Source organism: Pongo pygmaeus, chromosome 7 (genome assembly GCF_028885625.2).
Source record: "Pongo pygmaeus isolate AG05252 chromosome 7, NHGRI_mPonPyg2-v2.0_pri, whole genome shotgun sequence".
NCBI classification, from domain to species: Eukaryota; Metazoa; Chordata; class Mammalia; order Primates; family Hominidae; genus Pongo; species Pongo pygmaeus.
In genome coordinates, this window is record NC_072380.2 from 146065467 (window position 1) to 146088014 (window position 22548).

At 50.4% G+C, this 22548-nt stretch overlaps 1 protein-coding gene across 2 annotated transcripts in view; it reads left to right on the top strand.

The window, feature by feature from the left end:
* The first annotated feature begins 2483 nt into the window (after positions 1-2483).
* Positions 2484-22548, top strand: part of CCN4 (cellular communication network factor 4) — a 41560-nt gene continuing 21495 nt past the window's right edge. The window contains exon 1 of one of the 2 annotated variants that reach the window (XM_054499552.2): positions 2484-2833. In XM_054499552.2, the coding sequence (XP_054355527.2) occupies positions 2765-2833 (69 nt within the window). In that variant the 5' untranslated portion in view covers positions 2484-2764. The remainder of the gene's footprint in view (positions 2834-22548) is intronic. The other variant, XM_063669095.1, reaches the window with a different exon arrangement.

Genomic DNA, 22548 nt, shown 5'->3' on the forward strand with positions numbered 1-22548 from the left:
GAGGATAAGAGACTTTAGTTTCAGCCTCAGATCTACTACTCATACGTCTGCTCTGAAACCATCTAGCATCCTTGAGACTTGTTCCACCTATTTCATAACACTGTCTGCCTTGTAGTCATGAGATGCTTTACAGCACAGAGCCTGTTTATACTTAGTGTTCATCGAAAGCCAAGTGAACCTAGATTGACCCCTAACACCTTGGGTTATTTATTAATGACATCTGTCAACAATGCTGGCCTCCTAGGATTTGTTTTTTGCTTTGTTTGTTTGTTTGTTTTGTTTTGTTTTTTGAGACAGAGTCTTGCTGGAGTGCAGTGGCAAGATCTCGGCTCACTGCAAGCTCCGCCTCCAGGGTTCACGCCATTCTCCTGCCTCAGCCTACCGAGTACCTGGGACTACAGGAGCCTGCCACCATGCCTGGCTAATTTTTTATATTTTTAGTAGAGACGGGGGTTTCACTGTGTTAGCCAGGGTGGTCTTGATCTCCTGACCTTGTGATCTGCCTGCCTCAGCCTCCCAGAGTGCTGGGATTACAGGCATGAGCCACTGCACCCGGCCTGGGATTTGTTTTTCAGCATCAATAAGTTAATGAGAAGAAAATGACTGACATTTATTGGGCAGTCCTTACGTGTCCCCCACTTACCCTGCCCTTTAATTTTACATATATGATTTTAGTAATCCTCATGTATCAATTAGTATACAACTTGACTCCAACAAATGAAATCTCAGACTAACTACAGTTTAAGCAATAAAGTATTAAATTATTTCATATAATGAGAAGTCTGAAGGGTGGTTCCAACAACATTAAGTCCCAACGACTCAGAGCTTTTTTTTGCTTCCACTCTGCCATCCTCAGTTTGTTGACTTTTTATTCTCAGCCTCATATACCCAAAATGGCTGCTGCAGCTCCAACCATCACATTTGCACACAAGGAAAGAAAAGAATGAGTAGATGGTCATTCTCTTCCTGAGGAAGGGAATCTTTTCTAGAAGACCATAGCAGGTTTCCCCTATGTCTCATTGGCCAGAATTGGATCAGAGGCACATCCCTAGGTCAGTAAATGAAGAAATGATCAGCATCATCTCTTCTGGAGTCATGTCTATAGGGATCATAAACCCCTTCCATGAACACAAGCCTGCTGCTACCTCCAAGCAGCCACACATGCTTCAGCCTCCCTTGTTAATAAGCTACAGGAAAAGAGAAGAGAAGGAGTAATTGTCATTTAAACCGCAGTGTCGAGTATTCCTACTGAGACCTGGAGATGCTGAGAACTTGCCAAGGTGTGAGAGGAGCTGCAAGGAGGCCATTGTGGTTGGGCATGGTGCACGAGAGGGAGAGAGGAAGAAGTGTACAGGGAGCTGGCTGGCCCAGGGGCCACACCAGGACTGGGGATTCTGTGCTGTGTGATGGGCAGGCTTTGGACAGTTGTATCCAGAAGATGATCTATACATGATGCTAGTTCAAGGATTGCTCTGAGATGTGTGGATGGTAGAGGGTGGGCAGGGAGGCTGGGTATCAGTCAGGAGGCTGTGGCAGTGGTCCCCATGGGGAGCACAGGGCTGGACTAGGACAGCTCATAGACGACATCTCATCTCCTTTCTTGCCCAAGGAAGAGACTCAGTGGCAGCAGTGCAATAAGGGTACAGGCCAGGAACCCCAACCCCCCAGGGATAACAAGCATCCAAAGACACGTGAGGACAGCTCCAGCACTAAACAGCCTCTGACCAATGAGCGGAGAAGGCAAACAGCAAATGCGTTACTGTGGCTTTCACGTGTCATGAAGGTGATGCTGTAACCTGAGCCTCAGAGCTCATTTTATTTGTGAATTCCTATCATTTCTAGATGGGTGGACTGAAAGCCACCTCTTTCGCTTGCAGCTAGGGAGAGGGGAGTGCAAGAGGGCAAATGAAAACCAGAAGTAGGGTCGGGTGCAATGGCTCACGCCTGTAATCCCAGCACTTTGGGAGGCCGATGCGGGCGGATTACCTGAGGTAAGGAGTTTGAGACCAGCCTGGTCTACATGGTGAAACCTCGTCTCTACTAAAAATACAAAAATCAGCTGGGCGTGGTGGCACATGCCTGTAATCTCAGCTATTCGGGAGGCCGAGGCAGGAGAATTGCTTGAGCCTGGGAGACAGAGGTTGCAGTGAGCAGAGATCGCGCCACTGCACTCCAGCCTGGCCGACAGAGCGAGACTCTGTCTCAGAAAAAAAAAAAGAAAAAGAAAAAGAAAAGGAAAAAGAAAACCAGAAGTAGGAGCAGCCTGAAGAAATGACAGGGAGTTGATTTTCCACTGGGAGCCCTCTCAAAGCCCACATGCCCGCCTGCCTGGGGTAACAGTATCTCCTCCGCCATCCTGCACCCTCCCACGCTCCCCTCTCCCTACCACAGTGAAAGACCTAGGCAGGATGACCCCAGCTCCTCTGTGAGAATTTTACGCCCTAGTGTGAAGTCATAGCCTTGTAACTTTCCCTTTAAGAACTGTCAGAGCTGGGGAGGCTGGCCAAGCTCAGGCTGGAGGTGGGGACAGAGGGAAGAAAGGAAAAAAAAAAGAGAGAGAGGCAGGAAAAGTTTTTTCAGAGGAAAATGCAGGGTTTGTCCTTCACCCTGACGTCAGATCTTGCTTTAATAAAACCCCCCAAGGGCTGCGGAAGAGGCATATCTGGTGCTCCTGATGGGCCGGCCAGTCTGGGCCCAGCTCCCCCGAGAGGTGGTTGGATCCTCTGGGCTGCTCGGTCGATGCCTGTGCCACTGACATCCAGGCATGAGGTGGTTCCTGTCCTGGACGCTGGCAGCAGTGACAGCAGCAGCCGCCAGCAGCGTCCTGGCCACGGTGAGTCCTGCCTGGAGGGGCTCAGAGGGAGACCCAGCTCCCTTCTCTACTGGGTCTTGCTGTATGGGGGCCGGTGGGCAGGATGAAAAGGGCCGGGAAGGTTTGGGGCTGGAAGGTGGCCACTTACAGGGCAAGGACAGAGCCCAGGGTGAGGAGTCAGCTGCCCAGGTTGGCTGAAGCTGGCAGGGTGAGGAGGACGGTGCTACACTTGGGGAAACAAACTGCACAGGTTCAGCCTGCCCTCTCTCCCCACCTGAAACAGTGCAGAAAGAATGGGGCCCTCAGCAGAACTGGGAGTCAGGGACTCGGGCTCCAGACCTGTCTTTGCCTAACCTGGCTGTGTGGCCTTAGGTGGGTCACTCACCCTCCTGGAGCAGCGTAAAGTGAGGAAGTTGTTAGGAGACTTCTAGAGTCTCTGAGTTTGAAAACTCCAAGACTCCAAGCATTGGAGATGCTACGAGGATGGGAGATGGACAAAGCCAAGAAAAAAAAAATGGAAAGAAAAATGCCAGCTTTCAACAAAAGCTCCTTATTGAGCAAACAGTGCTCAGGGTGATGTCTAACACCAACTGCTGTCACCTCCTGTCTGCACAGCCCTCTGCAGTCTGCAGAGTGTCCATACTTGGGTCCTGCCTATGAAGCCTGCTGTTCCAGGGTGGGGGTGATGTGGGCACCCCAGAGTCTCTCTCTCTTCCACCTGCACCCCAGGGTACACCAAGGGGAAGGGACAAAGGTCTGCACCTCCAAAAGCCAGGGGAGTCACACATGTGACCGTGTAGAGCCAGCCTGCTAGGGCCAGGCATGGTGAGGTAAAGGCAGAGGCAGGCAGTGCAGGGAGGGCAGGAGGTGGGTACCTGGCAGCTTCTGAGCCCCAGATTCCACAGCCCAGGGCAGGACCTGCATCTGGCAGAACAGCCTAGAGACAGAGGGGTGATGGCAAAGGGGTGTTTATCCCCAAATGACACTGATAGCTTCCTTGGAGATTAAGAAGCCCCCTTCACAGCTGAGGAAACGGAGTGTTGGGGTTAAACCACTTGCCAGAATCAGACTCTGGGTCTGCTTCAGCCAGAACTGAGGCCAAGAGCCGACAGCAAACTGAGAGCTGGGAAATAGGAATTCCTCCCAATGCCTCAGTGTGTGTAATGATGGCAGGGAGTGGGTCTGTCTCATCTATGGTTAAATCCTCATGCCTGGCATGGTGCCTGCCTATAGTTGGTTCAGAACCACCTTACAAGAAAGTTATCAGCTCCATTTCACAAATGAAAGAAACGGAAAGTGAGAGCAAGTAAAGGACTTGCCCAGGAGCTCCTCATTAATAAGTGGCCGGGGCCCAAACTTAGATCTTCTGATGCCAATTTCTAACCATTCCTACTTAGGGGAAGCTGACTGTATCCTACAGGAGTGCCCAGAAGGAGCTAAGTCGGTCTTTATTTCGGCTCTGGATATAGCCGCACCTTTATTTGGGTATAGCTTTGCAGGTTGCCACATCTGGGAGGGCAGGGAGTGGATGGAGAAAAGGTGAGCGTTTGAGAGAAGCCAAAGTCTGAGTGGGCAGAGGAGGCGGGAGGTTTAAGCATGAATCCAAGTACGCTGGAGCCCCAGTCAGCTCCCAGAACCGCTGGTGCTGAGGAGGAGTGAAGGACAGAGCTGAGGACTCAGCCAGAGGAGACCAGCAAAGGAGCAGAGTGTGTGGAGGGACCCAGGGAGCAGGTTGGAGGGAAGGCTCCCGGGACCAACACAGGGTACCTCTCTTCTAGGCAGCCCCTGCCTGGGGAACCCAGACCACCCGCCCCATACTTGTTTCATGATTTAGATGCTTCTGGGACAAAGGTGTGCACGGCACTGGAGTTCTCTGGATGTCCTGAAAGCCCCGCCTGCTGTGTGGGCTGTGAGACTGATAGAAACGAGCTGGACTCCACGCGGAAACCAGCCTTGTTTCATAGCCAAATTCCATATATGGTCATCCTCCCGAATTAATATGCAAAGGGAGCACATGTCCAACCAGGGTCCCAGTGAGATCTTGATGGAAAAAATGGTTGTAAATGTTCATATAGAAGAAAATCCATGTGAGAATTGCCAAGAAAACTTTGAGGAAGTAGAGTTACAAGGGGGACTTCTCTGGGAGATGTGAAAGCGCTCTGTAAAGGTTCTGCAGTGGAAGGAGGAAGATGGCAGCACAGGAGGAGATCAGCCAAGGAGGGAGGCACTGGAGTGATCTCAGGAACGGCCGAGTGTATTTGGGAATTTAACCTGTGCTAAAGGTGTATTGCAGATATGACTTATGTTTTCGTGTCTTTATTCTTTTCTTCTGCATTTAGTGAGCATGTCCACCATGTGCTAAGAGAAAGAGACTCCATTTAATGTGCATTTGCAAGTACTGAGCCAACACATGTATAAGACCTACCTCAGTTCACCCAACAAACCTTTATTAGGCACATTCTACAATTCCCATAACAATATTATTTAGCAAGTGCAATTATCCTCCTTAACAGATATGAAAACTGAGACTCAGAGAGGTTAAGTAATTTGTCAAAGGTCACACAGCTGGTAATCAGGGGAGCTGACATTTGAACCTTGGTCCAGCTCTTGGTAATGTAGCCTCCTGCCTCCCTGGTCCAAGTACAGAAACCAGGAGCATGTAGTCCCTGCCCCGACAGAGTTTACTGGCCAGCGGGGCAAGTGACAGGGGCAACGTCAGCCAGAGTAGAGGGGCTGGAATCAGGCTCTGCCACTGGCTGAGTCGGCCGCGGTAAGTCCCGTTGCCACCTCAGACCTCACTTTCCTCATTTGTTAATTGGGACTAACTGTTTCATCACACCAAGCTCCCGGCTGCTGAACATGAAAACGTGACTGAGGAAAACCTCTCAGAAGTGTGTAATTCAGCAAACGAATGCTGAGTGATAAATTCCTGGGCAAGCATTAGGCCTGTGGTGGTCTATATATAGGTCTACAGGTGAAACCCACATCCTCTCTCCCGTATCAGCGCATGTGGGATGTGCACAGCTGCACCGTGTGTGTGTGGGGGGGTGTGTCTGTGAGAGGGTGTGTGGGGGTATGCGTATGGTGTGTATGTGGGGTGTGTGTGGTGTGTGTGTGGGTGTGTGTGTGTGGTGTGTGTGTATGTGTGGTGTGGGGGGGGTGGTGGTGTGGGGGGTGTGTGTGAGGTGCGTGTGTGGTGTGTGGGGGTGTGTGTGGGTTTGTGTGGTGTGTGTGTGGTGTGTGTGTGGTATGTGTGTGGGGTGTGTGCATGCATGTGTGGTGGGGGGTGTGGTGTGTGTGGAGGGTGTGTGTGGTGTGCGTGGGAGTGTGTGGTGTGTATGTGGTGTGTGTGGGGGGGTGCTGGTATGAAGGGGTGTGTGGGGTGTGTGTGGTGCGTGGGGGGTGTGTGTGTGTGGGTTTGTGTAGTGTGTGTGTGGTATGTGTGTGTGGTATGTGTGTGGGGTATGTGCATGTGTGCGTGTGTGGTGGGGGGTGTGGTGTGTGTGGTGTGTGTGTGTGGTGTGTGTGTGGTCTGTGTGTGGAAGGTATGTGTGGTGTGTGTGTGGTGTGTTTGTGGGGTATGTGCCTGGGGTGTGTGTGGGGGATGTGTGGTGTGTGTGTGTGGTGTTTGTTGTGTGTGGTATGTGTGTGGTACGTGTGTGTGTGGTGTGTGTGGTATGTGTGTGGTGTGTGTGGTGTGTGTGAGTGTGTGGTGTGTGTACTGAGTGTGTATATGGTGTGTTTGTGTGTGTGGTGCTTGTGTGTGTGGTATGTGTGTGGTGTCTGTGTATGTGTGTGGTGTGTGTGTTGAGTGTGTATGTGGTCTGTGTGTGTGTTGTGTGCGTGTGGTGTGTGGTATGTGTGTGTATGAGTGGTGTGTATGTGTGTGGTATATATTGAGTATGTATGTAATGTGCTTGTGTGTGTGGTGTGCATGGTGCTTGTGCATGGTGTGTGTATGGTGTGTGCATGTTTGTGGTGTGTGTGTGTTGAGTGTGTATGTGGTGTGCTTGTGTATGTGGTGTGTGTGGTGTGCGGTGCATGTGTGTGGTGTGTGTATGGTGTATGTATGTGTGTGGTGTGTGTGTTTGTTGAGTGTATATGTGTTGTGTTTTTGTGGTGTGTGTATTTGTGTGGTGTGTGCATGTTGAGTGTGTATGTGGTGTTTTTGCATGTGTGGTGTGTGTGTGTGTGAAGCTTGTGTTTGGGTGTGAGATACAAACTCATTCTCTGCTTCCAGAAGCAACTGCAGAATAATGTGGGTCAAGTATATGGCAAAATATCCCCTTTAAAAAACAGAGAATGTGAACAATATGTCTTTTCACACCTCCTGTTTAGAGTTGGAATCTGAGTGAAGATTTCAAACCCTATCCAGGCCCCACACCCCCGACTCCCAACCCAGAGCCTCTTTGGGCTCCCTGAACCCCCTGCTGCCAGTTCAGGGCCCCTCCAGCCGACAGCTTATCTTGGATGCTGGCACGAGCACGGCACTGAAAGGCATTTCCCCCTCGGCATGGCATTTGGAGAAGGAGTGGGCACGGGAACAGGCCTCCGCCCAACCAGCTCCTTGAGAGACAAAACGCTACCTTATGGGCTGGGCAGCACTCCTGGCTCCACAGCAAGCCCCGCCACCCACCCCCAGGTTTTAGAAAAGGCTCCTGCCCTGTGCCAGCAAAGCACCCACATGCCAGGAGGCTGCCCTTGGCTTTGTATAAACAGCAACCCAGGGATCTTCCCAGAAACCTCAGCTATCCTTTGGGCAGCAGGGAGGCAAACTCCAAGGGAGGTGGGCTCTGATATGGAAGCAAGGATGGAGAAGCAGCTGTGGTCCAGGTGGGTTCCTGGGAGGGGCTGAGAAGGGTGCCAATCACAGCCAGGAAGCAAAGCGAGCCGGGCAGGGTCACTGTGGAGGTTTCAAAGCAAGGCTTCAGCACAGCTGTCCCCTCATTCAAGGACACTGTGGTGGGCCCTGCATCCCTGTGATGTGGATGGCGGCAAGGGTTCACTCTGAGCATGTGCCCACTCTACTCTGGGCACAGTGCCCTTTTGCATACACCTATGAGGCAGCGGTGTTGCTGTAATCTAGACCAGCCAGTCAGTAGCCACATGCGGCAGGAGGCCACTCAGCACTTGAAATGAGGCTGGTCCCAGCTGAGATGTTCCGGAAGCATGAGATACACCATTGATTCCAGAGACATGGTATGAATACGAGAGTGCAATATTCCCATTAATAATTTTTATGTTAACGCCATATTGAAATGATAATATTTTGAATATACTGGGTTAAACAAAATCTATTATTCCACTAAACTTCATCTGTTTCTTATTACTTTTTAATATCGCTACTAGAAAATGTAAAATTTCATCTATGGCTCTTATTGTATTTTACTAGACAGCATCAGCCTAGAAAGACACAAGTGTGCCTAAGGCTATGGTAACAGGTGGGGGGGAGAAATGCCGAGGGTTCTAATCCCAGTGTCTCCACTTACAGGCTGTGTGCCCTGAGGCAAGTAGCCCAGCTTTTCTGAGCCAAGATCACCTCTGTATAAAGGAATATATTAATATTAGTACTATTGGCTTGTTAGGGGTGTTGAATGGGGAATGAAGCAGAGATAAAGCCCACAAGGCCCCAGAACACCCAAGGGAAGGATTCTATTGTTCCAATAGCAGGGCAGGGGGATTCCAACTTGAGTGGATGCACCAGCTGCAGGCAAGGCCCAATCCAATGAGCAGGGGCTTATAAAAACCTCAGGCTCAGCACCAGGTGGCTAGGAGGAGGGGCAGGCTGAGGGGCAGGCTAATGGGCAGGCTGTCCTGGCTCAGTGCTGGGCACGTGTTCTAAAGATCTCACAGATTCCATAGCCTGGCCAGCTTACCTGGCACATTTAGAGGGTCAATGAACACTTTTGGGTTATTGTGTAGGAGAAAGAAATGATGATGATGATGATGATGATGATGGTGGTGGTGCCTGTAGGTGAGATGTGTATCTTACTAACCTGAGTCAGGATGACATGGTCCCTCAATGCCAACTGTGAGTTTCTGAGCCTATTTCCTTTTTCCATGGACCCCAACGGACCCAATTATATGCCCAGCCACTTCCAGTTTCTAGAGGTATGGTGGTGAGTGGTCTCGCTGTGTTTAAACTGGAGGATGGTTCCAGTGTGGAACAGATGTTTATATTAGCAGAGAGGGGTATGTTTAGGACTTAGAGGGGGAAGCTTGGAGAACATGGGAGATGGTGAAAAACACATTCTGGAACCCTGAACCAGAATTCCTAGAAAGACCTCACCCTCACACATCTGCACATTAACCAGCACCCTGATGATTCTTATGTACACTTGATTTCAAACACCAGTGACTGAGATAGACTCTAGTCTCTCCCCCAGCTCTGACATTCCATTAACCAGTCACCTCCCCTCCTCCTCTTCCTCTCTGTGAAAGAAGGACGAGAGACAGAGTCAAGGGAGAAGAGACTGCCTCGCAAATGTGAATGATGCGCATTCCAGGGGATGCGATGAAATGTGAGCCCGCCCACCCCCACGGTCTCCAATCTGGAGGCAAGTTCAGGCTTGGGGCTTTGAGTGTGGATCTGCTAAGTCTTGATTAGGGGTGGGGGGTGGGGTGAGAGAAAATGAGAGCCCAGGCCCAAAGGAAAGGAAGGTAGGGGTCCACCCTGCAGCTCTAGGAATCCTGCTTTGAGTCTGGGAGTGGAGAAAGGCATGTGTGCTATGAGCCTGCCTATGGCTGGGAGGGGATGGAGGCGGGTAATTCTAAGAGTAGGGGAATATCCTGAGAGAGCAGGGACTCATACCCCTGCCCTCAGAGCAGAACAGCAGACTCCTTGCCTAGAGAGCTAGAAGACCAGGGGGAAATAGCTCCTGCTGTGTAGCTTTAGGCAAGCCACTTGCCTTCTCTGTGCTCATTTTCTCATCTTGAAAGTGAGGAGATTGGACTTGATCCCCAAGCTGGTTTCCAGCTGGAGCCGCCATATATTCCGAGAGTCCACTCATTCATTCATCAGGCAGATCCATCATTTAACAAGCAGCAGGGGAGCTCACGCTGCTGCTTCTCTAGAAAGGGGTTGTCGGCACCCAAAATGTATGTTCCTTGCTCTAGGTGTCTATTTAGATGTGCTTTGTCCCTCTTACAGTGTCCAAAAATATTCTCCTTTCAGCCCACGTCTCTTTTGTCAATCCTCAAAGTGTATCTGTGTTTCTGGCCCACAGCATCCTCATAAAACTGAAAATCACATCAGCACCTTGACATCCAAAGGGTCCCACCATCTCAGTGGTTTCCCAATTAGGCCCTCTCCCTGCTCTTCCTACACAAGCCTGTTTTCCCAGCCTCTTCCTTTGGTTCTTCTCCCATTCACCTTCTTTTCTACTTCATGAGCCTCGCTGTCAAATACTCCTGAGTTCCGCCTCTGTGTACACGGCCAAGCTGTTCCTTTGCTCTGAAATGCCTCCCCCATCCTTCTCTGATTCATGAAATTGAAGCCATCTGAACTGACGGCCTCCCCCAAATGGAGCTGCAGACATCCTCCTGTGGGCACCCATGGGTTCTTGTTCTTGCCTACGTGGAAGGAAACACATCGCCCAGCTGGGACTCTCTGCTGGCCTTGCCCTGTGTTTCAGCCACCCTCCCTCCTCCCCCTACCCTCCTGCAAAGCCAAGCCTTTTGTCGCTTCCTGACCACCTGTGCCCTCAGGCCCCGGGACCTTTGCACATGCTGTGCCTTCTACCAGGCTTGCCCGTACACCTTCCCTGCTCTGTTGCTCTGTCACTGTCTATGCCTGCATATTGCAGGTGCTCACAGTGTACTTCCTGATAGGATGAATTAAAGCAAGAACCAGACCTGGCATGGGCTGGGGAGAATATGTGTATAGGAGATGGGGGAGGCTGGGAGGGAACACCACTGATTTTTTTTTGAAATGGAAGCTTCATGCTGGGGAGGAAAAGGAGGGAATCTGCAAGAGGGCCTGGACTCAACTGCTAAGAGGACTGAATGGCAAGCGGCAGCTTACAGGATTGGTTCTGGAGCAAGGACAGAATGAGGAGTAGGGAGACCTGGGTCTCTGTAGGCTCTACCTGCATCTCTGAGCCTCAATGTCTTTATGTGAAAAAGGAAACAAGAAGAATGCCCCTCTGCTCATGCTTGTGCTCCAGGCAGGGTAATGTGGTGGTGAAGAGGAGGCGGGTAGCACACAGCCTGGGTCAAGAGCCAGCTCCACTATATCCCAGCCCCAAGCCTTTAAATTTCCTGGGCCTCAGTTTCTCATCTGTAAAATGGATATAAATGCCCATGTCACAGAGACCTTAGGACTAAGAAAGAGGACTTAGAAAGAGGTTGGGTGTGGAGCATGTGTCAAGAAGGGGCTTGGAGGAGCCATAATTAGACAGGGAATGTCAAGCTGCTTTGAGATTAGACAGTGTTGTCTCACAGTCCTTTTGGGAGCTCATGGACAACAGAGCTGGCAGGCGCTGCATGGAGTGAGATTGCAGCCACCTGTCTTCCCAGCCATGCTATTTGTATTTAAATCTGTCGCCTACATACACATGCACACACGCACACACAGGCACGCATGCCAGTTGACTTCCTTGACAGCTGTTTTTGGCCCTGTGCTCCAGTGGCCAAGTCCTGATGCTTGCAAACTTTGGCTCTTAGATGATCAAAGAGCCAGCCCTTGTTGGGCCCTTAGTGTGAGCCAAGGCCCATGGCGAGCCCCTTCCCACAGGTATCATCTGATGCTCACGAGAGCCCTGTGTGGCAGGAGCTCCTATCAGCCTCATTTTAAAGAGGAGAAAACTGAGGCGCCAAGAGTTTTACGTACTTCCATGGCATCCAAGGTTCAGAACATCACCGTGTGCCCCAAGCAGTCTGCCCAGACCAGCTCCTAGGGGTGTCTTTGTGTGTCAGTCCCTTAGGCCAGTTCTGTTTCTTCCCATCTGAGCCAGGGATCCAGTGCAGGAGGAGGGAAGGGAGATGGAGTCATGCTCTGGGCGGTGGAGGGAGGACAGATAGACTTTATCCCCTGCTTTATTTCCCTGATCCATGGATCCATGAACCATTGTCAGGGAAGGCCCATGGCGATCCCTTCATCCCAGCCTGCTCTTGTTACAGAGAAAGTGACTTGTCCAAGGCCACCAGCTTCAGCATGGGGACTGGAGCCCAGGGCCTCTCCCCTCCAGGAAAGGAGCTCAGGAGACTGGAAGACGATCCCCACTACCCCATCGGGCAGATGCCCACTCCACCCTTGTAGGTGGAACAAGCCTGAGCTCAATGATAGCAAAGAGCTTCATTCTTCCACCCGTGTCTGTGTTTGCTGTGGCTCCAGGGCTGGGTCCCTCCGTGATCACCCCATAGCCACTGCCAAGCCCAGGCCTGGGACATGAAAGGCCCTCGGTTACATTTGGTTATTCAAATGAACTGGACAGTGGGCAAGAACAAGGTGCCTTAGAGGTCGCTAGAGGAGGATGGGACCTGGAGGCAAAACAGCTGACTGTGTCATTTTCTTGTTGTGTCTCAACCTTTTTGGGTCTCAGTTTCCCATCTGTCAAATTGGGGCCATCAATGCTGACCTCATGGGGTTGTTTTGATGATCAGGAAACTGACTTCAGGAAAGACCACTGCCTTCCCCAGGGGAGGGAGCACGCATCCTCTGTCCTGGGCCCCTGACTGCCATCTCCATGTCCTTGAACACTAGGCCCTAGCAACATGGCCCACTGGTCATCCCGTGTCATGCCACGTTGCTTCTGCCTGCACACCCCTGCTCATGTTGTCCCCAGCTTCAACGCCCTCTCTGCCCTCCCTCTTGTCAATTTCCACTCATCCTTTAGGATTCAGTGCAAATGTCTGCTCCTCTAGGGAGCACTCTCTGCTCCTACTCCCAACCCCATGCCCTTTCCCCTCTTCATCTCACCCTCGTAGCCCTTACCTAGACTATGCTGAGTTACCTTATAGTGTGGCCCTTAGGTGTGAAGCCTTAAGAAATGGATGCTTTCAGTCCCAGGGCTGAGGTTCAAACCTCAACGTTGCCATTTGCTAGTGGCTTTGGAAAAATTATCTGACCTTTACCTTTTTGTGACTCAGTTTGCTCATCTAAAAAATGAGGAAGCTAATAATAAAAGCAGCCTGCCTCTTAGGCTAATCACAAGGATTAAATTACTTACTTAAAATGTAGATGATCTTGATTCAAAGAAACCATCTGTTAAAAAAAATTATTTGGGACAGTGCAATCTGAATGTGGACTGGGTATTAACTAGAGAAATTTACAAAATTGTAACTAATTTATTGGTGTGATAATTGCATGGGGGTTACATTTTTCCTAAAAATTCCTCATAATTTAGAGACACACTGGAGAATTTCACGTAAAATCTCAGGCTGTGTAGGATTCGCTAAATTTTCAAGAATAAAAGAGCATACGGCCAGGTGTGGTGGCTCATGCCTGTAATCACAGCACTTTGGGAGGCTGAGGTGGGTGGATCACTTCAGGTCAAGAGTTTGAGACCAGCTTGGCCAACATGGTGAAACCCCATCTCTACTAAGAAATACAAAAATTAGCCGGCCCTGGTGGCAGGCACCTGTAATCCCAGCTACTCGGGAGGCTGAGGGACAAGAATCACTTGAACTCTGGAGGCAGATGTTGCAGTGAGCCGAGATCACACCACTGCACTCCAGCCTGGACGATAGAGTCAGATTCAGTCTCAAAAAACAAAACAAAACAAAACAAAAAAAACCGTACATGTGTGGGCACAATGGAAGGAACAAGACCAACTAAGTGTTGATAATTATCAAAGCTGCCAATGCGTCTGTAGGGTTCATTATATTATTCTCTTAACTTGGGTGAATATTTAAATATGTCTCTAGCAAAGAACACGGTTTAAATTTGTGTATAGTATTTAGTGTTTTTTGTTGTGGTTTTCTCACTACTCTCTAAAACTGTGAGAACATTTAACATTCTTTCCCCCTGCTCAGTAAGCAGGTCTTGTGCAGTTAAATGAAAATGATGTATTTTACCCTTGATGTTTTGTTAAAATGACTGAAAATGGGAGAAAACCAAAAGGAGTAGCTCCCGATGAAAAGACCCTTAAGTTCTTCACCTCCCTGGACAAACAGGGTTATCCTATAGTGGGCAGGCCCTTATAAAAATGTCGTGAACCATCTATGGCCCTCGGGCTGTAGTTTTTGACCTTTATAATGTGGTTGCCTGTTTTACGTTCCTGTCTCCTTGGAGTCTGGACGTTCTCGGAGGCTTTGTCTCTGACACTGGCCACTGCATGTGGGACTTAGTAGATGCTTTGTATACAGATTGACAAACGAGTGAATGCATGAGTGAACACATGGACTAGGGCTCGTTATCTGGAAAAAAACCTGGCTTCTTGCCCCTTGTACCCTCATCATGTGAAGTTGACTTCCCCCGCCTGCATATTTATAAAACCAATTAGTAGAAAATCTCAAAAACCTTCTACATCCCATAACATGCAGCCTGGCCAACAACTTTCTGGAAACCACCCTTGGAAGATTCTGGGCAGTGCAGTGGGGGAAGGAGGGGGATGTACCTGGCTCAGGCACCTTTCACGGGTTTGGAGCTAAGAGCTTTCAAAGAAGGTGATCTGCCCAGGACCACTGTCCCAGGCCCCACTTGAAGGGGAGCCCCCACCAGGGCCCGGGATACAGGTGCCTAGGGGTACACGTGCCAGAGGTGTTGGGAAAAGAGGTGTTTGTTACCTGTGGCTGACTCAGAGGCACCCGATGAGCTTTGAAACGAGCGTCGGGAAGACATGGGCACCGGCAGGCCTGCATTCTCTCACGGCCCCCAGGGCTTCTCTTTTCAGCAAAGCAGTGAACAGAAGCTGCTTCCAGCAGGACAACCCTGTCCTGAAAGCCCCGGGCCCAGCTGGGGCCGGCTCCGGCCATTCCTGCCTCAACCCTGCCCCCTGGTGGAGTATCTAGGTGCGGCCTCCGAAACAGGGCAAGCCAAGGCCTCCGACCGTCCACGTTGCTCACGGAGCACTTGCCCGGTGTGTGCCAGGCGCAGTGCCGGGCACCCAGGAGGCGGGAAAGGGCAACCCGTCCCTGAGAAGCCCCACAAGGGCTCTTCACTCCTCTTCTGGGTTCCCTTGGCAACCTGGGCTCAACACCACTGCTATCTTCCCAGGGGGTGAGGACCCTGCCTTGTTCATCTGAACAGCAGACACACCGTAGCTTGGCACATGTGTGTGATGGGCGGGCGGAGGGAAGAATGAATGAATGAGGGATCCGTGCAGCAAGGTGATTACAAGTAAGGGTTCTGCAGGGACACTCTGGGTCAATAGACCACTTTCAAGCTGCGAGATCTTGAGCAAGATTCTTGAGCTCTTGGAGCCTCATTTTCCTCATCCGTGAACTAGGGATGACACTAATAACTGCTCATTAGGGCTGCTGGAGGATGTTGACATCATCATCATTTTACAAATGATGAAACAAGCTCAGAGCAGGTGAGCACAGCTCCAGATCCCAAAGCTGGGAGTGGCAGGAGGTTGGGGAATTGTCAAATGGGGTCCCCTCATTGCAGACGACATGCCCTTTCTGCAAATTCCATGCCCTGTTCACAATAAACTGCACACACTCTTAGAAGAGAATGGGATCTATCTCCTTCATCAAACGGGACACTTCAGGTATCCTGGGCAGTCCATCCCACGCTGCTCGCCTCCCACTTTCTGCTCCTATGCCTATTGCTAAGCATTTTTGTAAAAATGAAGTAATACTGATATGCAAACGTCAAATTATAGACTTACATCTTCCCAAGTTCACTTTCAAAGGGCTGAAATACAGCATAATAATAAGTTACCACTCACCTTTAAATGTTATCTCAAAAATACATATGAAACATTTCCTCCAGGGCTTTATTTTTTTTCCTTCCCAATTTTAATCAGCTTAAGTTTGTCCAATAAGTATGATTGAAGGGATCACTTCATCACTGTTCACCTGCCTACTGATAACCCTGCTTGTCCAGCGGGGTTAAGGACTTAGGGGTCTTATCATTGGGAGATACTCCTTTTGGTTTTCTCCTATTTTTCAGTCATTTTAAAATATCAAGGATAAAATACATCATTTTCACTTAACTGCACAAGACCTGCTTACAGAGCAGTTGTGTCGCCCTGATGATTCACAGAATGCAGTAGGTTCTGCAGGTCTGCGTGAATTGTGGTGTGAAAGCAGCTTAGCAGTGTCGGTGGGTAATGCACATGGGTGTGGGCTGTGCAAAAGTCAGATGTTAAAAAAGGAAGGTGGTCTAAAATCTCCACACTTTTCTCTTATCCCTGCCCAATGTTCTAAGGCAGTGGTTCCTATTTCTGTAAAAATTCCCAAGGGTTGCTGGTCAAACTACGGATTCCAGCCTTCAGCCTAGAGAAGCTTAAGGCGAATATTCAAAGAGGAATCTAGGAATCTGGTTTTTTTCACTCTGTCACCCAGGCTGGAGTGCAGTGGTGCAATCTCTGCTCACTACAGCTTCTGTCTCCCGGGTTCAAGCAATTCTCCTGCCTCAGCCTCCTGAGCAGCTGGAACTATAGGCATGTGACACTACATCCAGCTAATGTTTGTATTTTTAGTAGAGACAGGGTTTTGCCATGTTGGCCAGGCTGGTCTCGAACTCCTTGACGAGCCTGAGTGATCCACCTGCCTCAGCCTCCCAAACTGCTGGGATTACAGGTGTGAACCACATGCCTGGCTGAGGAATCTGTATTTTAACAAGTTTCACAGGCCAGTGATTCTGAAACTTTGGGGCATTCAGAACCACCTGGAAAAAATCCCAATGCCCAGGCTCCTCCCAGGCCCCTTAGGTTGGGATCTCTGAGTAGAGTGTCCATTAAAGCCCCAGAGTGGTTGTACTTTGCAGTAAAGTTTGGAAATCAGCATCATAGTGCCTTGGTAGTTAGGAGGGGTTGCTAAGGAGGGAGGGGCATGGCAGGAGGAGTCTCAGTGGGGTAGGTGGGGCCAGGTGGGCTCAGAGGCTGCAGCAGGCAGAACTGAGCAGGACCAGGCTGTGCCTGAGCAAGCCCTGGGCATCTGGCCTGCAGAAGCATCGCGGAGTGGCCACTGTCTTCCCCATAAACACAGTGTTATCTGCAGAGTCTATTTCCAGAAGTACATCATGAAAGAGACTTTTATGTGAACATCTGCAATTTGGAAATACCAAGGCTGTTTTGGTTTGTTGTTGTTGTTTGTTTGTTTTTGTTTTTGTCTTTTTTCCCCCCTCCTCTGGCCTTCCCTAGACAACACTCTCCTTGACTTATGATCTTTTCTCCTTTTTGCCTTCTTGGCTTCTGTTGTTGGACAGAATGATGCAGACTCCATATGACAGTGTGTTTGCAAAGATCATTTTCTCCATCTGCAGAACAGGCCCAGTCACCCCAGCTCAGGTAGCTCATGGTGGGTAAGAAGATAGCAGTCAGGGCTCTCTGGGGACTCTACAGGACAGGGTATGGGGCAGGCTCCTGCCTGTGGCTGGGGAAAACAGGAATAGTTTCCAATCCCCAAGGAAAATGAGAGCCTGGTAGAAACCTCAGAGGGTCCCAGGGGCCCAAGCAAGCATCCTGGGGTTCGAGGATGAGCCCCAGCCCCAAGAAGGAAAGTACTATTTGTGAGATCCTACAGAAGCCTCTGGAAAATGTGCAGGCCTTTTTTTCCTATTGTTTAGCTGCAAAAAGATTCCTCTAAACGTTCATATTCTACTAATTACCTCTCTCTCCCAAACCCAGGCAAGCCAAGCAAATAGGTATTTGTTTTGCACAAATACCTGTTGCTTACACACAAATGGGTTTATCGTTTTTGTTTTGACAAAGGCCACACTCTCATTGTCCACTAAAGATAAGGGCCAGGTGTGGCTTAGGGGCCCGAGCTGCAGGGCTTCTCCACTGCATGGCACCACAGGTGCGGCATGGGAGTCCCACCAGCAGCCAAATCAGGGTACTAGAGGCTGGGATGATACAGCTGGCTTACCTATGGAGCCACAGCTCCGACCCAGAGGCGCTACACATTTCCTTCAGGATGTGTTGATGTTCTGGACCAACAGAGACACCCCCAGAAAGGCCCCAGACCAACCACTCAAGGTCAGCACTTATACGTGCCCCAGATGTTCCCCCAGCGACTCCCCATCATGACAGGCCTGGGTGCACTGAGGAGGTCCCCAGGCAGCAGGAAAGGGTGGGGCTGGTGGTACCTGGGCCCTTGGATGACTTCGCAAGTGGATGTGCAAGGAATGGGGAGTTAAGAGCCCACACAGGATGCACAGACAGAAGGTGGTGTGGGAAACTCTCATCTCCCTTCTCTGGCTGAGATGCTTCCCCAACTCCTTCTTTTGGTCGGGGGGTGGGGGGTGGGGGGTGGAAAAAGAGAACCATTCGGTGAAAAGAGCTGTGAACCAAAGCAAAGGACAGGTAGACATGTCATGCCATCCTGGATGTTGAAGGAGGCTGATGGTGTGTGCGCATGTGTGTGTGTGTATGAGAGAGACAGAGAGAGAGAGAGAGAGAGACCCTACACTGGCCTTCCAAGCAGCTGAAGCCCGAGTGAGTAGCCTTTGAGGGATGCTCAGGGGATGAGCTGCCTCAACCTGCCTGGGGCCGAAGGAGGCTGCCAGTGGATGGGCACAAGGTGCCAGGGATCACACTGGAATTAAGGTCCCAAAACTAACTGGGAGGTTCTAAGATGTGACCTTGCCACCCCTACACTCCAAGCCACTGCCGCGGGTTCTTGGACAGGCTTTTTCATTAGAAGCTGATGTCATTCACTGTATATGCCACCTGCCCAGGAGGAGTGAAAGCCACCGTGGCACCACGCACCTCCAGTTGATCGGGGCCGCAGAGCAGCTTTGGAGTGAAGCAGGAAGGCAGGAGGGAAGCTATGACTTCACTCAGGGAGAGGTGGGGACTGTAAGCACAGGCTTAGAGTCAAGCACTTCAGACTGGAGTCCTTCTGCCGTTCCCTGCTCGTGCAGGGACAGATTGGGCAAAGGAGTTCTAAGATGACTCACAGCATTATGACTCACCAGCCCTCCAGAAGAAGTTCTGGCCATGAGGACCCCTCCCAGCCCTCACTCTTCAGCAATAAGCAGCATTTGTTGTCTCTGGAAGCTGAGTGCTCATGGGCTAGACCACCCGAATGGCAGCTTAGGCTGGACTTCAGGGGAGAAGCAGGGCAGTGGGCCGTTATCAGCTCATCTTTGGCAGCAACAAGAACCCTGAAGGGACAGGTACCCCCACACAGGGATCCAGCTATGTCCCAGGATCCCGAAGCCTCTCCTTGAGCTCCCAGCCCCCATGAAATATTTGTTTTGCTCAAGATCTGACGGGAGCATGGCCCCAAAGTTCATATGCACACAGTGTTCCCTGTGCAGTGATCAGAGGCAGAAGAGTTAGTGGCTCGAAAACTCTGGATAAGGCAGACCTTGGTTCCATCCCTGACTACCCGACCTGTGTGGCCCTGCACAAGACATTAACCTCTCTGTGCCTCTGTGTTCTCACTGCTCAGGGGAACATTAGCAAACCTGCCTTGTGATTTGTTAGGGGATTATACGAGATAGTGCATACAAAGTTCTCCATATAGAATGAGCCCTCACTCAAATCTTAGGTATGTTGATTGTAAGGGCCTGTGAGTTTGTGCATGCAGGGAAACAGATGGGCGGCATGTGGTTTCTGCCTTCAAAGGATGACAGATTAGTTGGGGAAATGAACATACACTCATTTATTCATACTATCAACAGATGCTTATTGACACCTACTATGTGTCAGGCTTTGTGAGGCTTAATGTCCCTCTACAATTGCCAGCCCAAATAATTGTCTAGCTGCTTCTTGATTACCTCCACTGACGGAGCACTCACTACCTTTCAGCTGTTTTTTTTTTTTCATCAGAAAATTCTCCCTCATGTACAGTAGTGGGAAAAACATTAACTGAAAGAGTTCTAGATTCAAATCCAAGTTCTGTCACTTACTAGGTGTTGGGCATAAGCAAGCCACTTTACTGATCTGTTAAATGGGAATAATAATACCAGTCACTGTGCAGAAGACAAATGAGATCAGCCAGAGTCACTGAGGGCTAGGGCAAGACAGTCCCCGAGTGGTCATCGGAGTGATGGTTTGCAATGGATGTACCAGCAGGAAGAATTCCAGCTATGACCTCATATGATGCTCACTTCCAGTCACTTGGGAGCTAAGCAATGGTAGCAATGCCATTTTACAGAGGAGAAGACAGGCTCAGAAAGTGAACTCCCAGAGTAACATGAATAGTGACAAAGCCTGGACTGGATACAGTGTGGTGTTTCTAAAACACAAATGAAACCCTGCCATCCTCCTGCTAAAATCCTTCAACAAACCATTCTTCCAGACCTCAGCCCAAATCAAGGCATTCAAGCTCTTCCTTGATGTATGCTGCGCCTTGAACCCATCCTCATCCGTCCTAGCCTTCACCTCCTTCTGCCTCCACCCTGCACCCTACACCAGGCTCTCCAGGCCCCAGGCCCTGGCACATGTTGCCAGCTCAGTGCCTGTGCACCTGAGGGTCCTTGTGCATTGGGTACCCTCTCCTCCTTCCTCACTGATCTATTCCCACCCCCTCTTCAAAACCCGTTCCCAATGCCTCTTGTCTTGGGAAGCCCTCTTCAGCCCCAGCACACACACAGCCCAGCCACTCCCTTGTCATCCCACAGGCAGGTCTGCTTGGTTCTCACACTGCATCCCCAGCATCTAGTGCTGCACCTGGCACAAAATAAAAGCTGACTACAGATGTGTTGAATAAATAAATGAAAGAGAGAATGAATAAATGAGTGGGTACCATTGTTATAGCATTGATTGCACTGAATTGCAATCATTATTTATGTGTCTGTTGGCCTCACTAGGTGGGGAGCCAGTCAGGGGCTCTGTCTTAGGCACCTTCGTCTCCTCTCAGCCTGGCACAAAGCCCATGCGTAGTAGGGATTCAATAATCCTCGGTCCCTAGAATGACTCAGTCAGTGTGCACATCCCTAGCTAAACTGTGAGTGCTGGAGGGCGGAAACTGCCCTTGTGCCAGTCATCTGCTTTCCCTCGTGCTCACACAGAGAGGCGAGGATTGATCAATTATCAGGAGTCTGGACTCACTTGTGGCCTGCAGACACATACCTTAGGTATATGTCGATGCTGGACATACCCTAGGTATGTGTCAATGCTGGACAAGGCAGCTGGCACTCAGAGGCTCACACACCAAACCCAGTAGTCCTCAGACCCTGGGGTCCAGAGGTTTTTTCCCCTGCACAGATCTTGTCCAGCACCTTCTCCCCTGGCCTGAGTCTGGGAGGTTTTCTACCACTAGATGGTGCCAACTGCAAAGGCTGGCTCAGCCGACTGCCCACAGCCCTTCCCTCCTCTGCCCAGGGATGCCATAAGCGGCTCCCCTGTCCAAGGGAGGACTTCTCTGCAGCTTCCCCTCACCAGCTGCCTGCCCTGGCACCTCCAGGCACTTAGAAAGGAAGCTTCCTTCTGGGCATCTTTAACTTGGGATGGAGACAAGAGGATGGATAGTGATCCCAGGAGTGGGATACCCACCCGGTTCCAGCCCATTCCAACTCAGCTTAAAGTTTCCAGATCCTCAGCTCTGTTCTGGGCACAGTGGGGTCAGGGAGGACACACAACCAAATGGGTGTAAGAGGAGACAGGTTTCTGTGTGCCATGTGACATGTGCCAGGCCCTACCTAGTGCTGCCACATCCACAATGCCCCTTCACCCTTCCACTGCCCCCAAAGGGAGGTGAGCGTGATTGTGCCCATATCACAGATGGGAATGCTGAGGCTCAGAAAGATGAAGATGCTGTTCCAAGGCCACATGGAAAGAACGTACGTCGGACTGTCTCAGGTTGCATGTTCTTTTCTTGACACTCAAACTTAGGGCCAGAGGAGAGGTTCCAGTACATGATGCCTTGAATATCACAGATATCAAAGCCTTTTTAGCCGACAAGCTCCTATTCATCCATTTCACCAATCAATACATATGAAGCCCTACTGTGTGCCCTGTGCTGTGTTTGAGGCACACAGAGAGATGCAAGGCCCGGGCTCTGCCCTTTCCAAGTTCACATTCCAGTGAGCGAGGCAAGGGCAGGGAAGGCTTCCTGGAGGAGAGGCCATCTTTATTTCCTCTGCCAAGGGCACGTCCTGAGTGTAGTGGCTCTGAGAGATGGTCTGCTAATGCTCATGAGGCTCTGAGACTTCTAGAGTCATGGCCTAACAAGGAAACATCTCTCCCCAAAGTCAAAAAGAGGGGTGTGTGTGTGTGTGTGTGTGTGTTTACTGATTTGGAAATGTAGGGTTTTCTTGCATCCTGTTGTGTTTTTGAGGAAACATGAACAAGCGCAAACTAACTAGTGCCTCCTCGGTGAACCACCCAGCACTGCCAACCCCAAGAGCTCTCTGTTCCCCACCAGCAAGGCCTTCCAAGGCCACATCGCCCACAGAGCCTTTTTCCCTGCAGGGGGCTGCAGGCAAGATTTTTTTTGGCCATTCTGGTGTCTGTCTGGGCCATAACAGAGAAGCCACCCATATGTCCCCAGTGAAGACTGGCACTGTGCAGGCACTCTGTGGGGGCATGCCCCACCCTGCACTCACCCCATGGAGTTCACCGGCATTCACCTCCCAACACACAAATGTCTAATTTCTGAGCCTGCCTAATGACTTAAGGGAAAGCCAGGCACACACAGGTCAGCGAGTCGGGAGAGTCCGCCCAGAGAAA